This window comes from Oncorhynchus clarkii, chromosome 30 (assembly GCF_045791955.1).
Source record: "Oncorhynchus clarkii lewisi isolate Uvic-CL-2024 chromosome 30, UVic_Ocla_1.0, whole genome shotgun sequence".
NCBI classification, from domain to species: Eukaryota; Metazoa; Chordata; class Actinopteri; order Salmoniformes; family Salmonidae; genus Oncorhynchus; species Oncorhynchus clarkii.
Window position 1 is genome coordinate 33715404 of NC_092176.1, and position 13447 is coordinate 33728850.

General features: G+C 41.1%; 2 protein-coding genes across 5 annotated transcripts in view; one reads left to right on the forward strand and one right to left on the reverse strand.

The window, feature by feature from the left end:
- The first annotated feature begins 500 nt into the window (after nt 1-500).
- Nucleotides 501-4032, forward strand: LOC139389975 (protein PAXX-like). Of its 2 annotated transcripts, none has more exons than XM_071137032.1 (7): nt 501-700; nt 1033-1093; nt 1182-1231; nt 1335-1519; nt 1695-1745; nt 1846-1939; nt 3599-4032. In XM_071137032.1, exons 1-7 carry the CDS (start codon nt 588-590, stop codon nt 3645-3647), a joined length of 603 nt encoding a protein of 200 aa, XP_070993133.1. In that variant the 5' UTR covers nt 501-587; the 3' UTR covers nt 3648-4032. The 2 variants fall into 2 exon arrangements, with proteins under 2 accessions (XP_070993133.1, XP_070993131.1); XM_071137030.1 differs by having other exon boundaries at nt 538-706; nt 3599-3813.
- Nucleotides 4033-5077: 1045 nt separating this feature from the next.
- LOC139390154 (ATP-binding cassette sub-family A member 2-like) overlaps nt 5078-13447 on the reverse strand; it is a 142051-nt gene continuing 133681 nt past the window's right edge. For all 3 annotated transcript variants that reach the window (XM_071137362.1, XM_071137361.1, XM_071137360.1), the window contains exons 42-50: nt 13230-13408; nt 12630-12771; nt 12380-12514; nt 11815-11918; nt 11472-11564; nt 10871-10973; nt 9841-9978; nt 9373-9582; nt 5078-8139 (exon numbers count right to left, since the gene is read on the reverse strand). In XM_071137362.1, the coding sequence (XP_070993463.1) occupies nt 8104-8139; nt 9373-9582; nt 9841-9978; nt 10871-10973; nt 11472-11564; nt 11815-11918; nt 12380-12514; nt 12630-12771; nt 13230-13408 (1140 nt within the window). In that variant the 3' untranslated portion in view covers nt 5078-8103. The remainder of the gene's footprint in view (nt 8140-9372; nt 9583-9840; nt 9979-10870; nt 10974-11471; nt 11565-11814; nt 11919-12379; nt 12515-12629; nt 12772-13229; nt 13409-13447) is intronic.

Below are 13447 nucleotides of genomic sequence, written 5' to 3' on the forward strand. Positions count from 1 at the left end.
ACATGCCAGTATGTTGTGGAATGGGGTACCACTCCATTGTGTCGGCACTCAACTCTGTGTCGAACACCTGAAGTCCTTGACTTCCAAGCCATAGCAAGATATTATGCATATTACTGGACCACTGCACCTGTCAAATATGGAAATACAGACAGTGTCAACAATTATTATACAATGGCAAAATACCAAAGCCACCATCAATAACATGAACATGGGTAACAGGATTGGATTAAATAATAGTTATCTTACTAGCTAGCTAATTACCTGCTGGTTGAGACATGCAACGAAAAGATAGCAAGCTAGGGCACATATTTAGCAAAACAATCAATATTATCATAATTACCTTCCTAGGCTAGAGTCTAGACGAACATGTAGCTAGCTACACAGTTCAAACTACAATACGGTACCTTTGTTTACAGATCAACTTGTGTTTTGAAAAATAACAGGATAAGAGGTAACATACGTGAAGCAGCTGCTCGGCTGCAAACACTTCCTGATTGATACTCCTACTTCACTGACTGGCTGGCTACACATTCAGCATCGAACCGTTGCACGGTGTTACAGAGACGCTGCCTACACCAACACAAGACATGGATGGAAATCGACCGTTGACCCAAATGTCTTACTGCACCGTGGTAGATAAAAATGACCAGTGTCAATTCATATGCTACACCCATAAATATTCGGAGATGTTCAATGTTGGGTGGGTGTTAATAGCTATTCATTTCCGTATATCTAACCATGCTTTTCGAACAACGATAACTAGCTAGTTAACAGAGAACTGTACTAAATTGCTAGCTAGTTATTGGCATGTAGCTAGCGAACTAACATTACTTTTACATATCTCATCGATTTGGATGAGAAGCTCGTGCTGATGTGTTTTAGTTAGTGGCTAACAACAAGTATAAAAACGGCCACTAGTGGTGCCAAGATTGTTAGAAGATTGCCACCTGTAAGATAAATAAATATACATGATAGTTAGAGATGTTGTTGTGACATGACGGCTAACATCAATTGTTTGTTTTCCTGTCCCAGTTTGACAGATGCCTCTGATGTGTGGAGCACAGATTTCACTGATGAGACATTGAACCAGTTTGTAAGTATATTTATTTAACCAAACCTGCAAAGAGTAGAATTTCCTTTCATTATGTAATAACAAGAATGACACGCACTATTATTTTCAGAGACGAAAGTTTGCCTTGAAGTCAACAGAGGATTATATCTTGAAAATTAGGTATGTTTTTCCCATCCTATTTTAATCCAATGACCTCATGTACTCCTCGGGATCCTGTCTTCATAATACTTCCACATGTACTTCCTTCCGTATCTTCTCCCAGGTCTGCGTGTGGCAGTGGGAGTGTGTCTGTATCAATGCAGGACAGCTGTGCAGTGCTCTGTGTAGGCACCAGTCCAGGGGACCTGAGTGTGACTCTGTCCAGACTGAAACAGCCCGAGGCCAAAGAGAAACTGAGAGAGCTGCTGTTTAGAATGGCAGACAGTCTGACTCGTTTAGACCATACAAGTAAGGTTTGGGACAGAGCCCTCATTCAGCATACAGAGTTATTTTCTTATCACACTGACTCTGATCTAGGGAAGTTCAAGAACTTGATAGTTTCTGGTACAGATTGCATGTGTACGCTTTGATCCAACACCAGCACTCCTTACTCAGTGTTCTCTGCTGTGTTGTTTCTGTCTAGGTGGCCCAGCCCCATTCAGTCCTGGAAAGAGTCCACACAAACGCAATACAGGTGTGCTGTGTTTTATTTTATCTTGTTACATCACAATAAGACCATAGCTCGTCCTCATAGCTATAAAGGTGTAAAGTAAATGGTCATCTTGCTCTTTCAGATTTTGAGCCAAGGAGACAGCCGCAGAGTGGCCAAACTCTGGCAGTCAAGAAGCGTCTTCCAGGAGATTCTCTTATCAACCCAGGAACAAGAAGGTGCTGTACTTGTCTGAACCCTAAAGGGCACCCATGGTCCTTCATATTGCATGGGCCCTGGTGAAAAGTAGTGCACTACATAGGGAATATATAAAATATATTAGTTGTTACATACTCAAATCAAATGTATTTATATAGCCCTTTGTACATCAGCTGATATCTCAAAGTGCTGTACAGAATCCCAGCCTAAAACCCCAAACGGCAAGCAATGCAGGTGTAGAAGCACGGTGGCTTGGAAAAACTCCCTAGAAAGGCCGAAACCTAGAGAGGAACCAGGTTGTGGGGTGGCCAGTCCTCTTCTGGCTGTGCCGGGTGGAGATTGTAACAGAACATGGCCAAGATGTTCAAATGTTCATAAATGACCAGCATGGTCAAATAATAATAATCACAGGCAGAACAGTTGAAACTGGAGCAGCAGCACGGCCAGGTGGACTGGGGACAGCAAGTCATGTCAGGTAGTCCTGAGGCATGGTCCTAGGGCTCAGGTCCTCCGAGAGAGAGAAAGAAAGAGAGAATTAGAGAGAGCATACTTAAATTCACACAGGACACCGGATAGGACAGGAGAAGTACTCCAGATATAACAAACTGACCCTAGCCACCCATAAACTACTGCAGCATAAATACTGGAGGCTGAGACAGGAGGGGTCAGGTGACACTGTGGCCCCATCCGATGACACCCCCGGACAGGGCCAAACAGAAAGGATATAACCACACCCACTTTGCCAAAGCACAGCCCCCACACCACTAGAGAGATTTCTTCAACCACCAATTTACCATCCTGAGACAAGGCTGAGTATAGCCCACAAAGATCTCCGCCACGGCACAACCCGGGGGGCCAACCCAGGCAGGAAGATCACATCAGTGACTCAACCCACTCAAGTGACGCACCCCTCCTAGGGACGGTATGAAAGAGCCCTAGTAAGCCAGTGACTCAGCCCCTGTAATAGGGTTAGAGGCAGAGAATCCCAGTGGAAAGAGGGGAACCGGCCAGGCAGAGACAGCAAGGGTGGTTCGTTGCTCCAGAGCCTTTCCGTTCAACCTTCACACTCCTGGGCCAGACTACACTCAATCATATGACCCACTAAAGAGATGAGTCTTCAGTAAAGACTTAAAGGTTGAGACCGAGTTTGCGTCTCTCAAATGGGTAGGCAGACCGTTCCATAAAAATGGAGCTCTATAGGAGAAAGCCCTGCCTCCAGCTGTTTGCTTAGAAATTCTAGGGACAATTAGGAGGCCTGCGTCTTGTGACCGTAGCGTACGTGTAGGTATGTACGGCAGGACCAAATCAGAGAGATAGGTAGGAGCAAGCCCATGTAATGCTTTGTAGGTTAGCAGTAAAACCTTGAAATCAGCCCTTGCCTTGACAGGAAGCCAGTGTATGGAGGCTAGCACTGGAGTAATATGATACTTTTTTTTGGTTCTAGTCAGGATTCTAACAGCCGTATTTAGCACTAACAGAAGTTTATTTAGTGCTTTATCCGGGTAGCCGGAAAGTAGAGCATTGCAGTAGTCTAACCTAGAAGTGAAAAAAGCATTTATTCATTTTTCTGCATCATTTTTGGACAGAAAGTTTCTGATTTTTGCAATGTTTTTGCAATGCATCTGTGGGTCCATTTGCAAAGAGCCAAATTAACTGTTGTTTTTCTGTCCTTTTTCCAGAAAGCGTCCAGCAACCGGGGTGGCATTTGATGATGAAGATGATCAATGATGATTTGCTAAAGAGAAATGACCACAGTTGCCTTTCATCATCACTATCACATTTCTGCTGCATATAACAATTTAGTGAATGAATGTTATTTTATTACACCGACACTACACCATTCGGCTGCAACATCATTTAAAAAATCTACCTGTTTAATGCTGCCTGCTTTTTAAGGACTTTTAAGTGTCCCAAATGACACTTCCCTATATTGCTCTACTTCTGACCATATGGGCTCAGGTCAAAAGTAGTGCACTAATTATGGAATAGGGTGCCATTTGGAAAACAACCATGATGATCATTACCTCAATCACTGTGTGAAAACTTGAAACATGGTTTTTAAGTGTATTTTAATCTTGATTTGTGTAATAAACATCAATTTAAAAAAGCTAAACGATCTCCTTGTGTATAAATAGACGAACTATTCGTTGTTATCATTGTAATGGTGCGGGGGGGAACTGTTGAATAATGTCAGTCAAAACTCCTCAAATTAAACTCATATCGCTAGTGTTCTCGTGACTTTGTGGTAAGCAAAGTGCATATACGGTAAATGATTTGGTCCAAATACCTAATGTTTTCAAGGTAGCAAGTATACCGTCATTTCATTTATGAACAAACCGATAGAAAGGACTCAACTGATGGTACCTGATTTATTTGTTTTGTTTAAAAATCCAGATCACCAAACGTGAAGCACAGAGTACAGAAACACCATTAGAATCAGGAACAAGACCAGATGTTACTTTAAGACCCAATGTAACGCGAGAACAATATGAACAGATGCTTTACAACAGACACATTTTCATAAAATATGAATATACATTTATATTCATATGCACACATACTGCCTGGATTCCAAAGCATTTTGCGACATGAAAGCTGAGTATTCACTAGAATGATTGAAGATGTATTTTCATCTCATAGTGTACAGTATTTGCACCCATGTGGATTTGCACCTAATTAAGTTAGGCTAACTGATATTTGCTGGTGTCTTAAAAAAAACAACCTGTGTTTAATAGTTTTTTCTCCAGATACTTTTGTACAGTATGATCTGCACTGAAAATAAAACTTAGGGCTCGATTCAATCACACCGTTGACATTTAAGGATCATTTCCAATCGAGCCGACATGCAGTCCGAATCTAGTCTCCACTAACGTGGGAACATTGCCTTTAAATGTAAATCACTCTACAACTCAGATCTTCAGAGCTAAGGACTCAATCAAGCTCTAAGAAAATCCTCAATTGAACTTTTTTTTTTAAACCAAGCTATGCTCATTGAAAACTTCAATGGCCTTTATCTAGTATGCACAGGGATGTGTTGGGTAGCAAGGTTTAATTAGATCAAATAATGATGAACACGATCCAAAATGGTAGTCATTAAGTTTTAGATATATGGATAAAGAGCCTCTGTAAATCACTGCATTTTTCTGTTGAATAATGTCAGTAAAAACTCCTCAGGACATCATCAAATGAAATGGATATATCACACTCCTATTCTCATATCTTTATTGTAAGCAAAATGAATGCAAGCTTTCAAAGTGCATGTAAATTATTTGGTCCAAATACCTAACGTTTTCAAGGTATAGCTAGAACACCGTAATTCAATTTAGGAACGAAACCATAGAAAGTACCCAACTGATACCTGATTGATTTGTATTTTTTTTGTTGTAAAAAAATCCAGATCACCAAACGTGAAGCACAGAGTACAGAAACAACAGTAAAATCAGGAACAAGACCAGATGTTACATTAAGTCCAAAAATAACACGAGAACAACATGGACAGATGCTTTACAACAGAATAATGTCAACTGACATATTTTCACAACATATAAATATACATTTGTATTCATATGCACACGTACAATACACTGCCTAAAGCAAAGCTGAGTATTCACTAGATTGACTGAATCATTTTTTCCATCCCATAGTATACAGTATTTGAAACCATGTAGAATTGCACCTAACTCTCATATTTGCTGGTGTCAAAAAAACATCAGTGTTAAATAGTTTTACCCCAGATACATTTATGTAGTGAATTCTGCGCTGAGGAGAAAGTGAAAGTATCCTAAATGTTGCTCTTTTTGAAAAAAGTCAAGCTTTGCTCAGGGAAAACTTCAAATACCTTGATCTTACAAGTATTCAAAGATACATTGGGTGGCAACAGAAGTTAAATAGATCAAATTATCCAAAATGGGCCTAAATCACATCGATGTTCCCTTTGAGGTCACAGAACTCTAGTTAAAGTAGAGCATCACGGTTATCATTCAGTCTGAGTTAAAGGACACAAGTTTGTTTCAAGTTCAATGCATCTTTCCTTACTGCTTTTCAGATACATAACATATACATAAACATTTCAGATAGCATTACTTAACACATCTCAAAAACAGCCATTGTTTCTTGTTCTCATATTATTTCCTGGACTTCAGTAAACATGTAACCTACTTTACATTCTGATGAAAACGAATTACAACAGTCTGTTTCCTCTACTTAATAGTAAAAGGATAACAACCCCACCACAGTCAAGGAAAATGATCAAATATGTCCAAGTAGGTCTCACATTAAGAAATCACCAAAACATATGTTAAATTACGTTGAATTAGTCCGTGAAATAAATGAAGTGTCCTCTGAGAAGAATAACGATATGTTACAACTGGCTCTTCACAACACAAACACTCCATGAAAATATCCAGTTCAAATCACATGCCAACATACTATTCAATAACATAAACCTTTCCCTTCACTAATGATGTGGTGCGGGTGTTTTTTAAATGTGCTCCAACTTCCAAAAGATATGTACGGTAAGCCAACTGCCTTTAAAGCATCTTGTAAATCATACAATCCATTTAAGTTCAAACTAAACAATGATCTGAAAGTTGAACTTCTTTGTCTCACAGTGATAGTAGTGCAGTAGTGTATGCTTGTTATTGTATATCTTGCACGTGACCTTAATTATTACATGAGAGAGTTATTATTAAGTTATTTTCACGGTTTTCAATAACTTCAATGATCTTGAGGATAACCTTCACTGTTATTACGTTGTGTCCAAAATGTGATCTTCTTGAAAGAATCCAAATCATTATGATTTGTAGAAGCACAAACTAAAGCATTCAGTAGAAAGTGCTCTATTTATCATGACGAGACAAAAATATAGTGTCCCCAGTCCAAATGAAGAAGCTTGAGGTTAAGGAGGCACCTTCAGTATCAACAAGTAGAGGCATTCTCTTAAAACAGGACATGTAGTGTAGCGTTCCTCTGTGACTCAATTCATCTAATAAAGTGATTTCAAATAAAAGGCCAATGATTCAGGACTCATGTCAAAACTTGGCACTTTTTCCAAAGGTCATTTACTTCCCTCTATAAACCATTATTGCCAAATCGATCACAGATCACACATCTGTCCCATATACATTTCAATATCTAAAATACATCTTTCTTCTTGCCACAGAAAAATATAGGTATTGTATATACTGTATATGTATGACACAACACTGGTTTGACTGGTTTCATGACAGCATGCTCTCAAGGCAGGTCAATTATGCTTTTAAGGGGGGGGGGGGGGGGGCATCTCATCCTATATAGTGCACTACTTTGTACCAGGACCCTTAGCACCCTATTCCCTTCAGTACATAATGCACTTATTTTGAACAGAGCCTTATGGGGCCCTGGTCAAAAGTAGTGCACTATATAGAGAATAGGGTGTCATTAAGGATACAACCTTGTACTTTGGCAGGGACAGAACACATTTGACCAATGATGAACCACTAATTCACTGCGTCAAACAACTGAGGAAAGATTAAACTCAGTAAGGTGGTCATATCAGAAGCAAAGATATGTTATTTTCTGACATCATCAACATTGAATGAAGCCAACCTCCTAGCGAAGGCAACATGAATACCAAATCAAGCCTTGTGATTTTAGTCCTTACTAGACAGACCCCATTGGTTTTCAGTGTTCCCATTTATCAATACATTCTCAAAAATAAATACATATAGACATTCCTATAACAACATATCTCTATTAAAATACAAGCTTTCTCACTGTATCAGTATGCTTCCCATGATGACAGGGGCCTTGTCTTATGGACACTTCAGGCTTTAACTATGGCCGATGACTCTGTGACAGCTTTGAGAGGCTCACTTCATTTCTCTGTCATTCTCTTCTCTGTCCCACTGCATCTCATTCTCTGAGTCCCATGCCTCAGTCTCTGTTACTGTTAGGTGTTTGAGGATAAAAATAACACTTATCTTACTTTCCCCTGGGTAGACTGAGACGGTTGTCTTCCAATCCAAAATGAACAGGTACATTCTCCTCCTCTGTCTGACTAGTTCATGTTATTTCCTCATCCCATATTTGTCTATAGACATGCCCCCTATGAATTTCCTCCTTACACTTTGTCTGTCCAATCACACCCCCTCTCTGAGGTTCCTCCTCCCACTTTGTCTGTCCAGGCTCTCTGAGCTTCCACAGTTCAACAGAGTGTGTCTGTGTTAAAGGAGAGCTGCACCTACCATGGAGAAACAAGAAGTGGTTAGTAAGGGGTAAAATACAGTTAAATGCAGTCCAGGGTCTTAAGAACAAATTCGTAACATATTGTACGAATTGGATTCATAACATATTATACAAATACATCTAAAAATTAAAAATAAAATAAAGTATTTTTTTTCAGGACGAAATGGATGGTGTGGTACACAATTGGATGACGTAGTACACAAAAATCAGGGAACCATTTTGTCTCATGAACACCACTTTTAAAACTACTGGCTGAAATTATATAAAAGTTCTGCAACATCACTTTAAGTTAAGTACTTCATACTTATTAAGTTGATAAGTGTGATATGCAAAGTGTGTCAATGTAGACAACATCCCGTCTTATGCTGCGTTCATATCATCTCGTAAAAAGTCTATTTGAACGGCCCTTCAACTGGTAATTACATGTATATTTGTTCATACTGGTCCCCCGTGGGAATCAAACCCACAACCCTGGTGTTGCAAGTGCCATGCTCTACCAACTGAGCCACACGGGATCAATTCCTAGCGGGAAACTCTTCATTCATCCCTGAGCTCCAACTTCTCCCAAATGCTGAACCCTGATGTCACATATTAAGGAAATTACCTCGATAAAAGCATTTTCGGCAGTTAAATGCAACCACAAAACATTATTATTAAAAGCAATCTATTTATATGGTTTTTGAAGACAATAATTTGTTTGCGAGCACGATAGCTGTACTTTTAGTTTATGGTTGACGCAGCTTTTTTGCGATTAGCCAATTAGTGTTTCTCAATTAGTTTGAAGCACGTGAATGTTTTCAACTGAAATTTACAACTTCACAACTGGGAATTACCACCTTCCCACTTGGTTATGAATGCAGCATCACATCCCAACAAGTATTTTCTCTCCTCTTACCCTTTCCTCTCCTTTCACCCTCTGCCCACATCCTCTCCTCCCTCCTCCCCTCTCACCCTCTGCCCACATCCTCTCCTCCCTCCTCCCCTCTCACCCTCTGCCCACATCCTCTCCTCCCACCTCCCCTCTCACCCTCTGCCCACATCCTCTCCTCCCTCCTCCCCTCTCACCCTCTGCCCACATCCTCTCCTCCCTCCTCCCCATCTCCACCCACATTTTGTTAACCCTATCCTCCTCTCCTTCTCCCCTCCTCTGCCTTTCCTCCTCTTTCTCTCCTCTATTCCTCTCTCCCCTCTCACCCTCTCCCCTTCCTTCCTCCCTCTCCTTCCTCACCCTCTCCTCCTCGAAGCTGATGAGGCCCTCATCGTCATCACTCTCTAGTTCCTCCGGTTCTTCGCTGACCAGGGCGTCGAGCTCCGTGTTGGCCAGCCGGGGTCTGAGCAGGGTTAGCAGGCGCTGCAGTGGCGACTGGCCTCCACCAGGGGGCGAACTCTCCTGCTGCTCCAGGTTGTCGCTCTGCTTCTTTGCAAAGTTCACAAATACCTGGATGGAGAGGGAGGGAGAGAACACAGAGAAATGAACGGACAGACAAGGGGATATAATTGAGACTTTTTAGCATCAATGTTTGAGCTGCAAGGCCTTCCTCAAGACAAATAACAAACATGAAAGGGAGCAATGATCAATGTGTGTGCGTACACAGATTTAAAATCAAATTCTCTATTTTGCATATACATTTTCAATCTAATGATCTGTACTGTGTCCGTGTGGAAATGACTCGAGCACAGCGTGACAGTAACTCACGTTGTCCAGTGTGGTCTGGCTGACAGAGTAGTCGTCTATTCCCAGGACCTCGACCACCTGCTCCATCTTACTGAACACCTGGGCCAGGGAGATCCTCTCTGACTTCAGCTGGAACTGGACCTTAGTGTGGTGGCTCTCCTGGGAACACATTCAATTCAATGTCTTTTCTTCCCCACTGATTCTGCTTCTAGCGGCTATTTTAAAGAAGAGTGTGTTTGTAATAACTGTGATAACTGTAATAACAGAGATAATTGTAATAACTTTGATAACTGTGATAACTGTAATAACTGTAATAACTGTAATAACTGTGATAACTGTGATAACTGTAATAACAGAGATAATTGTAATAACTTTGATAACTGTGATAACTGTAATAACTGTAATAACTGTAATAACTGTAATAACTGTGATAACCGTAATAACTGTGATAACTGTGATAACTGTGATAACTGTGACAACTGTAATAACTGTAATAACTGTGATAACTGTGATAACTGTGACAACTGTGACAACTGTAATAACTGTAAAACCTGTAATAACTGTGTTAACTGTGATAACTGTGACAACTGTAATAACTGTAATACCTGTAATAACTGTGATGACTGTGATAACTGTGATAACTGTGATAACTGTGACAACTGTAATACCTGTAATAACTGTAATAACTGTAATAACTGTAACAACTGTGATACCTGTAATAACTGTGACAACTGTAATAACTAATACCTGTAATAACTGTGACAACTGTGATAACTGTGATAACTGTGATAACTGTGACAACTGTGATAACTGTAACAACTGTAATAACTGTGATAACTGTGATAACTGTAATACCTGTGATAACTGTGACAACTGTAATAACTGTAATACCTGTGATAACTGTGATAACTGTAATAACGGTGATAACTGCAATAACTATAATAACTGTTATATGTGGTCGTTTTCTTCAACTAAACTCAGTTGAATGAGCTGACTGTAAGTCTGGAGAAGAGCATCTGCTAAATGACTAAAATATACATTTTATGTGCACCTTTAGTACAGCCTCAGGGAAATTCCTGTTGAAGAATCTCACCACCTCCTTCACACTGGAACTGGTCTTGGTCCGGACTGTGATCATATAACCATCACCAAACCTGTGGAAGGAAGGGACACAACCAGGGTGAGTTGACAAGTCACCCTGGGCCAATGACTCTTTCCTTGATTCCTTGTATCCTATCTTCTTGGCTCCTTTAACCAATAGGTTATGAGAAGAAGCTGAGGAGAAAGGATATGAGGAAGTATGAATTGAGAAGGAGTCACAGAATACATATAATTGACTTGCCTAATTAAATAGAGGTTACATAAATCTCTCTCTCTCTATATATATATATATATATATATATATATATATTTATTTATGTATTTTTAAATAACAGGATGTGTAAGTTGAAAGGGTGGAGGAAGTAAAAAAAAAGTCATTCAGAGGTGATTGCAGACTATATTGGTATGCCATATGTCTCTAACTTCTGGTTGGCCTAGCAACAGAGAAAGGCGTGTGTGTGTATGTGTGTGTGTGTGTGTGTGTGTGTGTGTGTGTGTATGTGTGTGCGTGCGTATGTGTGTGTGTGTGCGTATGTGTGTGAACTTCTGACCTGTTCTTGAGGTGCTGGATGCTACCCAGGCATTTGAACCTGCCGTTGACCATAATGCCCAGTCTGGTGCACAGAGCCTCACACTCCTCCATACTGCAGACACAGAGACATTCCCATTTCACAGCTCCTCATTTCAGACATTTAGCAGACACTCTAATCCAGAGCGACGTACAGTCACCTCTATCAGCAGCATCAGAACCAGGTAGAAACAAATGAGTGCAGGTGTGAATGCAAGGCTGGGAATACACAATTATTACCCAGACACCTCAATAATAAAGGTATTAGTATGCATATTAGCAACAAGTAGTATGCAGTACATGTCTGATGAGAATGAGTGTCTCACCTGTGTGATGTCAGCACCACAGAGCGTCCTGTCTTGAGGATGTCGAGGATGAGGTTCCAGAGGAATCTGCGGGCCTTAGGATCCATCCCTGTAGTGGGTTCATCCTGAAGGATAATCACACAGAACGGCATCTGAGTTATTTACATCCTGTCCCACAAAGAATAGGACACAATCAGAGTGTCTCCTGTCTTATCCAGACCAGAATAATTGGATAAACTATCTACAGTATGTAATAATAATAATTAGGTGGGTGCTTATATTTGTCCTATTTTATTTGTCCTAAATATGTTCTGTCCATATCCCAATTCTCCCTGAGACACCCTCTGAGAGTGGGGTCACAGCCAGGGTCAGCCATTATCAACGGTGACCATTGAGCAATTAGGGTTAAGTGCCTTGCTCAAGGGCACATCAACAGATGTTTCACTTTGTCATCTCGGGGATTTGAACAGCGACCTTTACGGTTACTGGTCCAACTGCAGGGCTACCTGCCACTACTATGTGTAGAGTGGGATATCACAACATAGTGATACATCTTTTAATGAGTGGCGATGAGGTTGAGTCTAACCAGGAATACGAGAGAGGGGTATCCGATGAGGGCGATGGCAGTGGACAGCTTGCGCTTGTTTCCCCCACTGTAGGTGCCAGCGGGCATGTCTGCATACTTGGACAGCTCCAGTTTCTCCAGGGCCCATGAGACCACCTGGGAAAAGACAAAGGGAAATAAATAGAGGAACTTTTCAACAACAATGATTCAGTAAAATCACACTGTAAAATGCGTAATGTGTAGTGTGTGTGTGTGTGCGTAGTAGCTGTACCCTTTCCTCGTCCTTCCAGGGGATGCCCCGGAGGCGTGTGTACAGCTCCAGGTGTTCTCTGGCTGTCAGGTCTTCAAACAGGGCGTCAAACTGAGGACAGTAGCCAATGCTCTGCTGCACCCTCAACAGCTCCTTCAGGATACTGACAACACAACACATGGACAGAGGGAGCCTTGTGAATCTCTCAACAACAACAACAACAGTACCTGGACCCGTATTCAAAAAGCATCTAAGAGTAGGAGCGCTGATCAAGGATCATGTCCTCCCTGTCCATGTAGTCTTTTCACTATGGATTTTAAGGCAAAGCTGATCTCAGATCAGCACTCCTACTCTGAGATACTTTTTGAATAGCGGCTCTGATACTACAAACTTCAGCTAACTTTAGCCACCACATTCTAACAATCAATAAAAGTGATGTGTGCATGTGAGCATTTTTTTTAATGGGCAAATCAGCTTTAAAGACCCATCTGGTGTATGTCCCAAATGGCACCATGTTACCTATTAAGTGCACTACTTTTGATCAGGACCCATCAAAAGTAGTGCACTATAAAGGGAATTGGGTGCGATTTGGGATGCAAGCCCGGTGCATATGTAAAGTACCTGCTCCCCCCTATGAAGGCCTCTCCTCCCGTGGTGCTCTCGTCTCCAGTCAGCATCTTGAAGGTGGTGGTCTTCCCTGCTCCGTTCACACCCAGGAGGCCGAAACACTCCCCAGGACGCACGCCCAAACATAGCCGGTCCACAGCCAAGATACGCCCCATCTTCCTCGATTTGTACACCTGACAGACACAGGACATTGAATTCATTGATAACATTAA

What these genes read in the sequence shown, in the direction of transcription:
- LOC139389975 (XM_071137030.1), top strand. Translation starts at nt 588, where the DNA reads ATGGATGGAAATCGACCGTTGACCCAAATGTCTTACTGCACCGTGGTA. An exon ending in ATGTTCAATGTTGGGTGGGT is followed by an intron (nt 707 to 1,032) that starts GTTAATAGCTAT and finishes TTCCTGTCCCAG; the next exon opens with TTTGACAGATGCCTCTGATG. An exon ending in ATGAGACATTGAACCAGTTT is followed by an intron (nt 1,094 to 1,181) that starts GTAAGTATATTT and finishes TATTATTTTCAG; the next exon opens with AGACGAAAGTTTGCCTTGAA.